General features: G+C 37.5%; 1 protein-coding gene across 4 annotated transcripts in view; it reads left to right on the top strand.

The window, feature by feature from the left end:
- Nucleotides 1-1014: 1014 nt before the first annotated feature.
- Pcmtd1 (protein-L-isoaspartate (D-aspartate) O-methyltransferase domain containing 1) overlaps nucleotides 1015-15582 on the top strand; it is a 75598-nt gene continuing 61030 nt past the window's right edge. For 2 of the 4 annotated variants that reach the window (XM_076835840.1, XM_076835842.1), the window contains exon 1: nucleotides 1165-1252. Coding sequence is in view for 1 of the 4 variants with exons in the window: in XM_076835841.2 (XP_076691956.1) it covers nucleotides 1048-1252 (205 nt within the window). In the remaining 3 variants the exon portion in view is untranslated. Of the gene's footprint in view, nucleotides 1253-15582 lie in introns of all 4 variants that reach the window. The other 2 variants (XM_076835841.2, XM_076835846.1) reach the window with 2 other exon arrangements.

Genomic DNA, 15582 nt, shown 5'->3' with positions numbered 1-15582 from the left:
GGTAGTCTTCAATCATTGATAACAAAGCTGAAAATCAATACAATTCAAGCAATGCAAAGGAATTGTGCTCTAACCGACTAGTGGTTTGGAGGGGAATACACACACAGAAAGACTAGTGAACAGAAAAGCAGAACAATGTGACACTGGATGTTTAGCAGAGAAATGATACCTTTTATGTGTATTATAATCCATTGAAAAACATTTTGTGTAATATGTAGCTTTCCAGGAGTTAGGGTTAGGGTTAGTCTTAAAAAGCACGAATAATATGTTTACTATTCAGGACCATTAGTGGCAGTGCTTTTCTAGCTTGCTTGATCAATATGCCACTCTATCCCCTTCTCAACTTTCTTTCCTCTTTCCTTTAGATAACGTGTGGTTAAGCACACTAAAAGAAACTTGCTTGACACAGTATCTTCAGTGTGTTGAATGCTATGCACACTTGGGATGTTCAAGCGCCCACGCCCATAGCTCCCTCCTGGAGTCAGGCCAAGGTCTCTCTGCAGGTCCACCTTCAGGAACCGGAGGCGAGGCGCGCACGCTCTGGAAGCGCTGACGACCGGCGTGGGGGGCGGGACTTTGGGACGCTAAGTGGACACTCTAAAGCGGCCCAATCATGAGAAAAGCCCTGAGCCCTTAGGATCAATTAGTGTGCACCCGCCAAAAGAGCCGCTCAAAAGTTACCCTGAGGGGTATCGCCCCGACCCAGGAAAGCCCTTTGAAAATGCTTCAACACCCGGGAGGTCTTGTCCCCGGGAGCGGCGGGGACGTCGAGGTGCCTGTTTCCTCAGGACCTCCACAGCCCCTGAACACCAACGACACCGCGACCGGAGTGCCCAAATGTTGGAAAGAGGGCGGGGAGGCAGAAGCCTTGATCTCGCGGGATCTCCTCCCACCGCTGTGGTCTCCAGGCCCCAGAGCAGGCCTCGCGTTGTTTGGGGATTGGGGCGGGGCGAGCCCCAGATGGGCGGAGCCAAATGGGGGCGTCCCCACTCCTTGTTGACTTCGGCCTCCTGACGGAGCGTCAGTCTCTCTCCGGGCTTTCCGCGCATGCCCAACTCTCTGGCGGTACAGGAGGCCGGGACAGTCCGGCTGGCCCCGGCGCAGGTCCGGGCCCCGCCCCTCCCCCCCAGCGGCGGTGGCTGCGGTGTTGTTGTTGTGGTGGTGGCGGCGGCCGGCGGCCTCGGAGCTTGCAGAGTCCTAGTGCCTGGCTCCCGCGCCGCTGTGGCCGGCCGGACCGACCGCCGCGCCACAGGTAACGCCGCTGCCCGGGGGCTTAGGGTTTAGGGTTTGGCGTGTGCCGGGTCGTCGGCGGGGGAGCGCGTTGGGAGACCGACTCCAGGGGTCTGGGCCGGAAGGTCGGGGATCCAGCACCGGGAGGGCTTGGGGGCCGGACGGGGCCTGGATGTCGGGGTCCCGGACATGGAGGGGCGGGAGGCCGGGGACTCGGGGAAGGCCAGGGTGCCGCGTCTTCGAGCGGGTCCTGCGGCTCTGGCCTGGGCTTGGGGACCGCAGAGACCTGAAGCCGGCGTTGGCAGACCCCTGCGGCCCTTTAGGGCCTCCTCAGACCGACCCGGTGACTTTCTGTTGTTTTGGTTTGGAAGCTAAAGAGTCCAACCTACGTCGGGCTGGGGATGCCTGGGGCTGGGGAGAGACTCACGGGATTAGAGCCGGCGCTGGCATTTTCCTGCTGACTTTTTGTTGTTGTTGCTTGAGCGTACTACTGTTGGTGGTAAGTGCCGTGCCTGTCGTGTTCCTTGGGACCTTTTTAAACACCGGCGTAGGGAAGACTCAGGAGTAGAACTAAAAGGAGTAATTTTGCAGATCCACGATTTTCCTTTCAGTTATTATTTTGTTTTCGTATGCCCTCTTTTTAAATTCGAGCAATCATAGCAATGTTTTGAACAAATCAGGAGAATTTGGGTAGGGCGGAGTAGGTTTTTAAGAATAGTTTTTTTTTTTTTTTTAAATTACAAAGTACTATTGAAAAAATATTAAGCTGCCAAACAATGAAGACCCCATACCTTCTCCTCTGACCCCCAACCCCTGATATTTCCTTTATTACTGGGTAACCAGACTTCGACTGTGTATAGCCGGTCAGGATTTGTGTGTGTGTGTGTGCGCGCGCGCGCGCGCGTGTGTGTACACCCGCGCGCGCGCATCTGAGGGTTATGCTTTAGAAACAAAATTTGAATCATATGTAGTATATTGTTTTATTGGCCAACAAAAACATCACGAATACCCCTCCATTTTGTTAACATGCTTCATTCTTTTTAAAACCTGCATAACTGTGTAGTTATTTCTTTATTGTTGAACTTGGTTTACAAATTTTCAGTTATCAGTTGATTTAAAAGGCCAGTGCTTTGAAACAATAACGTGGTGAAACTTTCAGAATGTACAAGGCCAGATGTGATACTTTCATATGAAATAGGTTGAGTAATATGTTTACAGAAAGCTTAATGGTAAGTTTACATGGGGCTGGATGACTTCATAAAGCAGGTTATTAAAAGAGTTTACATTTGTTTTTTTTCGAGTACATTTTCCCAAATAAATTTAGATACCATATGGTCAGATGAAAACATTTAATTCCTTGAACATAAAGCAGCGATTTGTGGAAAAAAAAGGTAAAGTGGAAAACCAGTGGCCCAGAGCTTTGTATTGGGGGGTGACTGGGGAGGAAACACCAGGGTTTAAATATTTCAAAAAGTAAGCCTTAGGGAGTTAAGCTGGAAGTGGAAGTGTGGTACTACCTGCTTATTATTAAGACAGAAAGCAAATCCCTTGTGCATTTTGTATTTTTGTGTACAGAAGAGCTGGAGGCATTGTTGATTTAATTACTAACTTGTATTTTTTAAAGATGCACTGTTGTGTTCATCTTGGTAATAGTTTCCAGGGAAAACAGAACTGAGAAAATCATAAACAATGGTCTGCATCTAAGCATGTATAGTCTGAAATCTTAGTCTAACTTGTATAGCATTTTTTGGGGGGGGGGGGAACTGTGCTTAAAAGGAATCAAAAACATCCATGGCATTTTAGTTCTTGTTTCTGATAATAATAGCTTTCTCTTAATACCAAAATAAGTAACATTTCCCCCATTCTATAGATTAGTAAACAGGCTCTGGGAGATTAAACTTCTTAAGAACCCATTGCTTTTTAAGTAGTGATGTCTGCATATACCCAGGTGTACTTAATTCAAGAACCTGGATTTTTTTGCTCTGCCTTGTCTCCCATTTATGCATATCGCCTTACAAACTGTTCATCTTAGTTTTCTTTCTTTGAAATGGCAAAATAGAGATGGAGATAATCATGTACATTGAAAATTGTCTAAAGGATACATAGCCCAAAACTAAAACAGTATCTTTTTTTTTTTAACCTTTATTTTATTTATTTTTATGTGGTGCTGGGGATTGAAACCCAGGACCTCACAGGTGCTAGGTGAGTGCTCTACCGCTCAGCCACAACCCCAGCCCTAAAACAGTATCTTTTTATATGAGGTTTCTGGTGATGTATTATTAAAATATTAAACTTGTTTTTATGTTGTTAAACAAGAAGGTAAGGGATTGTGTTGTGTTAGTCACTGTTCTATGCCATGGTAAATTTGTATATCATAAATTGTGGCTTTCACAGCTGTTTATTTTTTTTTACAAAGTTTGATAATCTCATTTCAGTAAGCATTATTTTTATGGATTTAGTTGAACATATAATATGCTAATATGCTCAAAAGAACACAAAGAGCTCCCTAAAAAGTCTAGAAAGATTGAAATTGCTTTTTTAAGTTTTGGTATTTTAATCTGTTAAAATACATCAATAAGATGTGTGTCATAGTATTTCAATTTATTTTAGTTTTTTAGCAGATGTGACAATCGTGTAAAGAAGTAGGGAAAATACTGAAGATAATTAAGTATGTAATATATTGTAATAAGTATTTGAGAAGAAACCCACAGATATTCAGGATGATAATCAGTCATATTTAAGTGTCATATCTGCTATTGGTATCTCTTAGAAAGCTGATGTTGGTTTGTTACTAGGTTTTATAGTTGTGTGATACCAAAGTGTTTCAGCCACAGCAAAGTCTCTTCATACTGTGGAACTCGTGCTCTTTGTGTGTATCTTATTGCTGGTGGAAAGAAATTGAAAGTTTATTTTTCAGTTTAACCTCAAAGTCCTTTTGGGGACATATATTCATGAGTAGTCAGAAATAAATCAACTATTTTTGGTCCTATGAATAGTACCAAAAAAGCATCAGTGTTGATCTCTAGAGTTTAAAACCCACTGGGCTTTTTTCTTTGTTAGGGAAATGAACACAAAATTTATTAAGTGCCTAGGGCACTGCAGTATTAGACTCCTATTTAAAAACTAATTTGTATAAAATAGCTATTGTGTAATTGCATAAAGACTCTGCTCCAAGGTAGTTCTGTTTTTTTTTTTTTTTTGTGAGAAACTAGTTAACAAAAAGAGACACCAAAATGGTGGTGGAAGAGGGAGGATCTGAGAATTGGCTGTCAGAGTAGATAATGGAGAGGGATTTCTACAAAGAGGAGTAATCAGTGGAGTCAGATGTGTGGATTGATGTCAGGGAAGATGAGAGCTTGCTTGAGTTACAGTTCTGTGAGCTTCCGTATGCTGAAAAAATATCTAATTATAATCATTAGCATGTATTAGCTGTGTCCCGTTAGGGATTGAGTTGGAATAGGTAACACTTCCGTAATCTGTAGACTCTTGTAAGCCCCTATAATAATCATATTATTATAAGTCAGTTCTTGTAATCTGGAGTTCTAGTGAGCATTTGCAGAGCTATAGAGTGTAAAGTGCTATAGAGTCCTATCTCCATGCCTTCTTCAAGCCAGCACCTCCAAGTCATCCCTCTGGGGCCTGTGTTCATATTCTCTCTCTCTTCCATGATTTTAGCTATTACCTTAAGTTTTGTTCTCATCTTTCTTTTTAAATTATTATTATTATTATTTTTTTTTTTAAAGAGAGAGAGAATTTTTAATATTTATTTTTTAGTTTTCGGCAGACACAACATCTTTCTTTGTATGCTGAGGATCGAACCCCGGGGTCACACGCATGCCAGGTGAGCACGCTACCGCTTGAGCCACATCCTCAGCCCCTTCATCTTTCTTTTTAGAGTTGAGTTTCTCTTCTGGTGATTCCATAGCCCTATGATTTCAACAGCCCACCTCTTTTTTTTTTTTTTAACAGCCCTCCTCTTTCCATTTGCCCAGGCTCCTTGTTCTGCATCACCAGTCTCATTTTCTTGCCTAATCTTCAGATTTTTTTTTTTTTTATTATTCTCCTTGATAAACTCTTTTTTTTTTTTTTTTAAGAGAGAGAGAATATTTTAATATTTATTTTTTAGTTTTTGGCGGACACAACATCTTTGTTTGTATGTGGTGCTGAGGATGGAACCCAGGCCGCACGCGTGCCAGGCGAGCACGCTACCACATGAGCCACATCCCCAGCCCCTCTCCTTGATAAACTCTTGCTGGCTGTCATTTTTTTGAATCATCTTTTCCCTTAATTTCCTCAATTATATTAGTCATCCAGGCTTAAAATAAAAAGACCATTTTTTTATTCCACATTTTTTATTGGTGCATTATTGTTGTATATGATAGTGGGATTTATTGCTACTCAAAAGGTCATCTTTCATTTTTCACTCTCCTTAGATGTTGTTTTTTTGTCATTTTATTGTGCTTCCTGATTCTTCTGCCTCCCTTCCATTTTTCGAGCAATCATGTGCAAATGAGACATTCCTAATCTCTAGGGGGTTTTGCCATACCATTCATCATACATATTGCTATTAAACTGTCCTACCTGCATCCTTGAACATTATAGTCTCTGCCTGATGACAAAACAAAAATCCTGAAACAATTATTGGCTGTGTATTATGTCAGTCGTCATCTGAGTGCTTTGTTCTCTTTTGGTCGTACTAATTTATGTTGGTAGTTTTTATGATCCCCACTAAATAGGTGAAGAGGTGGAGACTTCACCAGCTCAAAGGAATTGCTAATGGGTAGAAGAGCTCAGATTTTAATTTTAAGCATGTCTTTCTTGAGAGGTTTGTGTTCTTAATCACCGTGCCTCTGCCCAAAGGCTATTTTCATCAATGCTGTAATAAAGTTCCAGTTACTCAGCATTGTTTTTCTGCATTAATTGGCCCCAGTCCATTTTGAAACTTAGTTGTTCTTGTGATCAAACTTGGGGTAGAGAGAGAAGAGGGGAGGGGAGGGGTGGGGAGGGGGAATAGTAGAGGATAGGAAAGGTAGCAGAATACAACAGTCACTAATATGGCATTATGTAAAAACGTGGATGTGTAACCGATGTGATTCTGCAATCTGTATTTGGGGTAAAAATGGGAGTTCATAACCCACTTGAATCAGATGTATGAAATATGATATGTCAAGAGCTTTGTAATGTTTTGAACAACCAATTAAAAAAAGAAAAAACTTATTTTTTAACATGTTCTCTGAAGAATGTAAACTTTAAGTTTTTTGGTTATTTATGCATTTTTATTTCTTGGAATTTTTTCTTATCTCCTCTGTGTAAAAGGTTAGCTCATACACGATTATTCCCCACTCCTGCCTTTCCTGTTTGTGTAGTAGTAAAGTCTTTGTTCTTGTAGCCCTTTAATCTTTTATACTTTCTTTTTTTTAAAATTAATTTTTATTGTAGGTTGTTCAAAAATCTTATACTTTCTACTCTTAATTTGTTTTTGAGTATACTAACAGTTGTAATTGGAGTATAAGTTTCTGGAAAGCAGAAACAATGTTTTATTGTTTCTGTATCTGTCAGTAGTCTGAGCATCTCTCAGTAGCTGCTCAGAAAATAGGGGTAAATGAATATGGAAATGATCACTGGAAATTGCCCCTTTCTTTGGCATTTAAGTAGTGTTTGATTTTAGTGCTGAATGTGTCCTCCTCTCACTCATCCCCCACCACAAGCTTATTAGAGTTTTGTGTCTATAGTAACCAGGTTTTCTTTTTGTGGGCTGCTATATGAATTCTTTATTTTTCACGTTGTTAGGTAATTATTATCAATCATTTATTAAAAATATCAGTTTATGGTGGGGCTCGGTGGCACATACTTGTAATCCCAGTGGCTCTGGAGGCTGAGACAGGAGAATCATGAGTTCAAAGCCAGACTCAGCAATAGTGAGGCGCTAAGCAATTCAGTGAGACCCTGCCTCTAAATAAAATACAAAATAGGGCTGGGGATGTGGCTCAGTGGTTGAGTTCAATCCCTAGTTAACCCCCCCCCCCAAAAAAAAAAAAAAAAAAAAAAACAAAAACCCAAAACAAAACTAAACAAAACAAAACAAAACCCAAAACAGTTTATGCATGTGATTTCTTGGTGTCGTACATAAAAATGTGTAAAATTAACATTTTGCGTTTGATTTCTTTTTTATGTTCTTGTTGGGCAAGCTTCCTAATGAACTGCAATATTCTCATAAATTGACTTCACAGCTTCTTTTGTGTTCATAGAGATGAAATATGTAATAAAACTATTTTTTTACTATGTTGTTTTATTCCTTTTGGTGATATCAGGAAGATCCAACATAGATGACACATCACTTTTAGATTCCTGAAGAACTCATAAAATTTTAGATTTATTTAGATTGCCTATAATTGTTAATGGTTATTATGCAGAAGTTAGTTTTTTTCTCTTACTTGTCTTTGCAATACATTGTGTTAGTTTAGATACTTAATTTTTGCTTTGCTAATTAAAAATATAATGCTGGTAAGAATCATCAACCTAAGATAGGTTGGTGATAGTGATGTTTGTTTTTTGGAATGCTAAAATGCATGAATGTAAAGTGAGATTGGTTGTCAAGCTAATCAGTTGGTCACTGTCTGCCCTCAACTTAATCATGGTAATCACAAACACTACTTTTAGGTTTTAAGCAAGTTTAAATTATTCATTGATTTAAAAAATAGACAAAATAGTTACATGGTTCAAATTTTAAGTGGTTTGAAATATATAGTTTGAAAATATCTCTTTCTTGGTCTCCTAATTTTTCTACTTGGAGGCAGCCACACATCTCAGAAATGATAGAAACTATTAATTTATATACATACAAGTAAATGTGAATAAATATCTTTTCATATAGGTAGAGATGAGGCACACTGCAGATTTTCATTTGCATTTTTTACCTGAAAGTATATCTCTTAAATTCCATGTCAATAGATAAATAACTACTCCATTCTTTTAAAAATACTGGCTGCCTCAAAGTCTGGTTTTATATATAAGTACAAGTTTAGATTGTATATTTCATTTAACAATATTTTCTTCTGATGGGCATTTAGATTGGTTCCCGATTTTACTATTATAAACTATTGAGGCAACACATTGAAGGAAAAGAAGAAAAAAAAAAGTAGGTGATCTTTCTCTGTAGGGGGAATAAAGTTTGAAAGTTGAAATTATTGTGTAGGGGTGAAAAATGTATATTTTTTTCATTGTAAGAATCGAGAACTTAAGAATATATAGCTGTCTATTCTGAATATTTTAAATTTGTTTAAATAGACTTTACAGTATAATCTTTAATAGTTAAAAGTATGGCTGTGTAGAAGTGTGACTAGACAAAAAGTTCTGATGTAATATAGTAAACGGAAGGGGGAAATGTAGCAAAACCTAGTTGTTCAGGTTTGTCTTTGTGTCTGTTTCAGTCCTTCCTCAGTATGGTTAGGTAAGACCCTTCTGGTTATGATCTGTCAGACAAGGTAGGACAGAGAATTTCCTTATGACCAGCTTTAACACAGAATGGCAGGGGAAGGTCAAAGTAAAATATCTAGGTTTTTGTGGTTGACCTGGGGAGATGAGCTTTAGTTTCTGTGATCCACCTTAAGGAAGAGGAATTCTAGTTTCTGTGGCCTACCTGGGGAATAAAAGGAATAGGAGAAAGGACCAGAGAAGTTAGAAGATAATTTGCTCTTTTTTTTTTTTTTTTTTTTTTTTAGACAGAGTGGGAGAGAGAGAGAGAGAGAGAGAGAATTTTTTAATATTTACTTTTTAGTTCTCGGCAGACACAACATCTTTGTATGTGGTGCTGAGGATGGAACCCGGGCCTCAGGCACGCCAGGCGAGCGCACTACCGCTTGAGCCACATCCCCAGCCCGATAATTTGCTCTTGAGGCTGTCTGGTTTACTCTAGTTCAAAGTGCTTGTCTTGCCAAAGCATCATTCTTTGCAGTGTGTTTTTCTGAGCCCCAACCGATGCTTCTTGGTTAACACGTTTGTGTGTGTGCTTGTGTATGTGAGTGTGTGTGTGTGTGTGTATGCACGCGCGCACGCAAGGGGAGGGAGTGAGGGAGGGGGAAGGGTTGAAACTAGTGATGTTCTGCTAGTGAGCTAGCTACATCCTGAGCCCTCTGCTTTTAAATTAAAAAAAAAAAAATCTTTTTTTTTTTTTTTTTTGGAGACAGGGTCATGTTAAGTTGTTCAAGATGGCCCTCAACTTGTCATTCTTTGCTTCAACCTTTGACTAACTGGAATTATAAGCATGTGTTCCTTACTTGGCTTTGGTTTCTTTTCTGACCTGATTAGTGACCTGGATGGAGAGAAATCTGGGATCATGTGAAGACACCTGTTAAAATCTGTTGATTCTAAGTGACAGTAGTGATGGGTAGTAGCTTCCATGATCAATTGTCCATTCCACAAGGTTCAGCCCTCTATGTATTTAGCAGTTCAGTGCTTAGAAATGATACTGACCTGGAAGGTAGTGTTTGGGACTATGGCCTATGTGATGTTTTGGATGTGCTTTGCCTGTCCATGTGTTGGAAGCTTGGTCTCTTTGTGGAAATATGGGAGGTTCTTAGGTCATAGAGCAACTTGCCCTAGAAAGGCACTAAGTTAGTTTTCATGTGACCCCTTGTTAAGATCTGAAAAGAGGTAATTCTTAAAAAATGTTTATTATTGTGAAGGAGTGATTATAAAAAAGCTGAGCCTGCCCCCACCCCTTTTGACTTCCTGTCTTGTGATGTAATTTCTTTTCCTACATGGAATACCATCATTGCCATCTGCCATGATGTGGTGAAGTCAAGACAGCCTTCACTGTAAGTGAACTGATGCTAGCACTGTGCAGTTGAATATCCAAAACTATGGGCTAAATAAACCTTTTTTTAATAAAGTTTTTCTGTCTAAGGTATTTTGTTATAGTAATGAAAATCTAATTCAGCTTGTAATAGTATATCTTTAATATGGGAAATATGTTTGGGGATGAGCTAAAATGCCTGAGTGTTATGTAGAAGAAAATTTCATAGCCTCCAATAAAATGTTTTATTTTTATATGGTCATTACCTTTTTTTTTAAACTTTAAAATTATGTTCAAAAATGAGATTTAAACTACTGAAATAATTGAAGTTAAACAAATTCCTCCTATAGGGCTTTCCATCTATGTCTTTATGAGTTGCCAGAGTAATGGTTTTTCGGAGTTTGGTGTGACTCCTTTCAGACTTTTATGTATAAACAAAAACCATATATTTGTGCTGTCTTAAGAGCATCAGAATTCTCTTGAAAACAACTGGTAGGAATGATGAAAGTCAGAATCTTATTGAATAAAGAAGTGATTAAAATGATGATGGGATAAAAGTTAAATTAACAGTGAATGTTCTTTGATTCCTTCAGACCAGAGATGCTATAAATAGAGTATTATTGTGTCAACTGTAATAGCTACTTAGCTCCTGTTAGATGGTTGATTAGGTTATGTGTGACAAGTCACTTAAGGTTTCCCAAGCTGTGTATTTTTAAAACTAGTAATAGGAGATTTCAGTATTTTCTGATAGGTCTCAAAAAATTAGATTTTAGGTGTTTAGATATTATGCTACTTCTTTTGAGAGTGGTATGTATGTGCTGTTGATTTGGTCCAGTGTGACTTAGTTTTTTTTTTCTTTAAGTGGTTCTTGTAATTAACCCATTTATGAACCACTATGATTCTCTTTTGATCCCTTATATTGTACTAGACAATGTAAACCTAGACAATGTAAATATAGTATCATTTATTTGATTTTGATTTTTTCTCCTATAATAGTGGCAGGAATTCACTGTATAAAAGACCTTAAAGTATGAAGAAGAGTCAGATTATCAGCAGTGTTACCACCCAGTGGTGGTATATCCTTTAATTTAATTGTGTTTATGAAGTCACCAACTTTGAAAAACCTGCCTTTAAGGTCTGCTGCCATATAAGAAATAGATTTGATGATAGAAATATGGAAAATACGGGGTTGCGGTTATAGCTCATTGGTAGAGCACTTGGTTGTGCGTGTGAGGCCCTGATCCTCAGCATCACTTAAAAATAAATAAATAAAAATAAAGATATTGTGTGTGTCTACAACTTAAAAAAATATTAAGAAAAAAATTATGGAAAATGTGAGTGACTGGAATGTTGTAGGCTAGGAAGTTGTGCTTTAGTAACCCAGGTTGTGATAAAGCCTTAACATATCAGGGAATTTCTGCACATAAACAGAAATGGTGGTTTAATTGTTGGTTATGGAACCCACTGGTGGATCAATCAATGTACCTCTGTCACTGCCAGTGGATAAATAGTGTAGAACTTTTGTTGTGATAAGTATCATTGTATCTTTGTAGTCCATCTTTAAAATACTGAGCGTTGGGGGTGTAACTGTGGTAGTCTTGCTTAGTATGCTCAAGGCCCTAGGTTCAACCCCCAATACTGGAAAAAAAACAAAAGCAGGGCCTTAAGTTTAGTAGAATGAAATATTTAGAAATGCCACAGCTCAAAAGACAAATGCAAACAGTCTTTGGTTTACAGTGAACAATTAGAACAATTGCTTGTTTTATTCCTGTGACACCTGTGTTTTTACTCTGAATTTTCATTCTTTGTCTTTTTTTTTTTTTTTTTTTTTACATTTTATACAGATCATACATGTTTTTTAAGGGTCATTTTCATATGCATGATGACTTTTTATATAAAGAGTTAGATGAGTCTTTGAAGACATCTCATATACTCTCATTCTTTGTCTTTTGATAACTAGAGTAGATTTTCTAAAATCCTGGCTCATCTTCAGACTCAAATATAAGAGTGGATTTTGGAACACATAAAGGAAGTCACTATAATTTTAGTTTTAAGAAAAAGACTGCAGTGGTCTATAGTGACTTAACATGCATTATAAATCCATCCTGAAAAGTTTCTTTAAATACTTCTAAAACATTTAATGGAATTGACTTTTCCCTTCAAATAAAATTATTTGAACTGTTTCTTTCATGAACCAAAGATAACTAGAAATGGATATTGGCAATTATACAGTAATTTATATCTATATTATACTATATTGTTCTATACTATTGTCTATTTCTGTATTATACTTTTCATGAAACTGATTGGCTTTCAATGAAAAGAAGGGAAGAAGTCACCAGGCATTTATGGTAATTGAACAACCTCATTTTTTATGAATAGTAAGCTTGCTTTTTCTTTCAAAATTTTCTTTTTTTATATTAGTTGTAGATGGACACAATGCCTTTATTTATTTTTATGTGGTGCTGAGGATCGAACCCAGTGTTTCACACATGCTGGTAAAGTGCTCCACCACTGAGCTACAACCTCAACCCAGCTTGCTTTTTTTGATAATGACTTCTTTTATCACTATTTAGTAATCACTGATTTTATTGTATCTAGCACTTAATAAAATGAGTGTAGGCCATACTGAAATCATAAGTCTTATATTTACACACATACATTTGAACATCTGATGCACAACTTAGAAGGCACCATTTATATAGATAGAATACAATGTAAATGGCATTCCCTCTATTGCTTCAGGAGAACTCCTGATATTTTTTTTATTAAGTGGTGGTTTTAGTCAGTTTTTTCTGCTACTCTGACCAAAACACAGGACAAAAGCAATTTTAGAGGAGAAAAAGTTTATTTGGGGTTTACAGTTCCAGAGTTCTCAGTCCCTCTGTGGCTCACTCCATTGTTCTGGGCCCAAAGTGAGGCAGGACATCATGGCAGAAGGACATGGAGAAGGAAGGCAGCCAGGACACTGTACCAGGAAGGAGAGGGAGAGAGAGAGAGAGGAGAGAGGAGAGAGAGAGAGAGGAGAGAGGAGAGAGGAGAGAGGAGAGAGAGAGAGAGAGAGAGAGAGAGAGATCTCCCCTTACCAGATAAGATATATACCCCAAAGGCACACCCTGGGACCCACTTCTAGCCATACATATCCTACCTTCCTACATTTATTACCCAGTTAATTCCTGCCAGGGGATTAACACACTGATTAAGTTAATACTCTCATAAACCGATCATTTCACCTCTAAATTTCCTTGCATTGTTTCATACATTTACTTTTGGGGACACCTAATACCTAAACCACACAATGATGTTTCCTGGGTTTTTCAGGCAGTATATTGAGACCCTGATGCTTCCTGGGTTTTTTAGGCAGTATATTGAGACCCTGATATCTTTGATGTTAACATTTTCATGTTGTTAAAGAGGCAAGCGAGTATTATTCCCGTTTTATAGATACATAGACATCATTTTTGTTTTATAGACATCATTTTTCTGAATCCATTTTGTTTTCTGTAAAACATTGGTGATATTTTGCTATGCGATATATATAAAATATTGGTGATAGTTTGCTATGAGATATACTGAATCCTCAACCTGTTTTGGTTCCTTGTAGTTATAAAGGCTTGATAAAGTTATTTATTCCTTTTCTTAAATTTCCACCCTTGAAAATAATGCTGTGTACATAAAATTTTTTGAAGATTTAAATGCATTAGTGTACTGAAAACACTCCAAAGCTTTATGTGCAATAAGTGCACAGTTAATGGTAGTTGCATTAATAATCAGTAAAAAAGGCAATGTTCTTTTTGAGTTATCTATTTTTTTCAGAGATTATGAGATCACTTACTTAGCAGCAGAAAGTGAGGGATGTAATACATCAGCCATATACATTTAAGCAAAGGCCAAATGTGGATCAACTGGTACTCATTTATCAATATTGTAAACAATGAGCTGAAGAACCTAGAATAACAAGGAAAGGAATTGTTACATTGTCAGGATCAGGCTGAGCCAGATTAGGCTTCCTACAATGTGTATAAAATAAAGGAAGAGATTTTATTCATCTGGTTACACAAAAAAAGAAATGAGAAATTACTAAACTTTAGAGTTCTAAACTTTGGAGTATTTATACTGTGTCTATGATCCATTAGGTATTTCTTTTTGGGTGGTGCTGGTGATTGAACCTAGGGTGTCACTCATGCCAGGCAAGTGTTCTGGTCAGCCACAGCCCTAGCCCATGAGGTGTTCCTGACTAGCATTATCACTAATGTTCCTCATAATAACTTTGAACCATCAAGAAATGGTTGAGTGGGAGGGGAAGGGAGGGGGCATGGGGTTAGTAATGATGGTGGAATGTGATGGACATTATTATCCAAAATACATGTATGAAGACACAAATTGGTGTGAATATACTTTGTATACAACCAGAGATATGAAAAATCGTGATCTATATGTGTAATAAGAATTGTAATTCATTCCTCTGTCATATAAATTTAAAATTAATTAAAAAAATAAAGAAATGGTTGAATTAGAACCAACATACTATGGAAAGACTTTCATAAGTTGTTTTTTAATCTTTCGAATCTAGAGTTAGTTACCTGTCCATTAATTCCTTTTACTCTTAATGGTGCTTGATTGAAGTAAAAAAAAAAAAAAAACCCTAAATTTGAATATGCTTATTATTTCATTTGATTCATAAAATTGAGGTAAGTTGATAGTAAGGTTATTGGTCAGTTAGGGTTAGGGTTAGGGTGAATTCAGATCTTAATAAATATGTTTGATTCTGGGCCTTTTTCTCATTGTTATTCTAAAGTTTATTTGTAAAGGTCAGTGTCTGTTTGCTTCCTTTCAAACCCTTTGGTGCTTTCTGTTAATAGGGAACATCACTAAAATAGTCCTGCTCCCAAATATTTGTTTGTGTGTGTGTGTTTGGGCTACTGTATCTCCTCATTTATTTTAAGAGATACAAAAAAAAAAAAAAAAAAAAGCATTTACCTGCAAGGAGAGATGTATTTTAGAAGGATGTTTCCTTTTGAGGCCATTAAGATTTTAATACATTTAATGCATTAACATTTTGAGAATTTTGAATCTGCTATATATGTCCTAGTGGATGCCTACAGCTAAGAAAAGCGTGGATTGGACTGTCTTATACAGGATATTACTCAAGCTGAACTGAATTTTTGTAAATGCTAAATAAATCCGTAGGGTAGCTTTCCTCTATCCTAAAAGTAAGTTTAGTAATTAGAATGAGCCAAAAGCAATTGCAAGCTTGAAGTTTATGTTTAAGTACAATATCTCCCAATGGTGTAAGGTATTAGAAATGCAGAGTTTTTTCTTTTAAATGAGGAAAATATGATTGCATGGCTTGGTAATTATTATACCAAAAGGTTGATGGTTTATTTGTTGTTTCAGGTTGGTGCTTAAGTTTAAAATTGAGTTTTAGGACTTTCATAATGTTCTTGTACAATGTATCTCTAGTGTAGTATTTATTTCAGTTAGAGGACTTTAGGCCATTTTAAGAATATAACCATGCATTATGTATAGTGAAGATGAATTCCAAATTGCATCAAGCA

The sequence above is a fragment of the Callospermophilus lateralis genome, chromosome 16, assembly GCF_048772815.1.
Source record: "Callospermophilus lateralis isolate mCalLat2 chromosome 16, mCalLat2.hap1, whole genome shotgun sequence".
Classification (NCBI taxonomy): Eukaryota; Metazoa; Chordata; class Mammalia; order Rodentia; family Sciuridae; genus Callospermophilus; species Callospermophilus lateralis.
The sequence above is the reverse complement of the archived record's forward strand: the minus strand, read 5'-3'. Positions and strand labels throughout refer to the sequence as shown.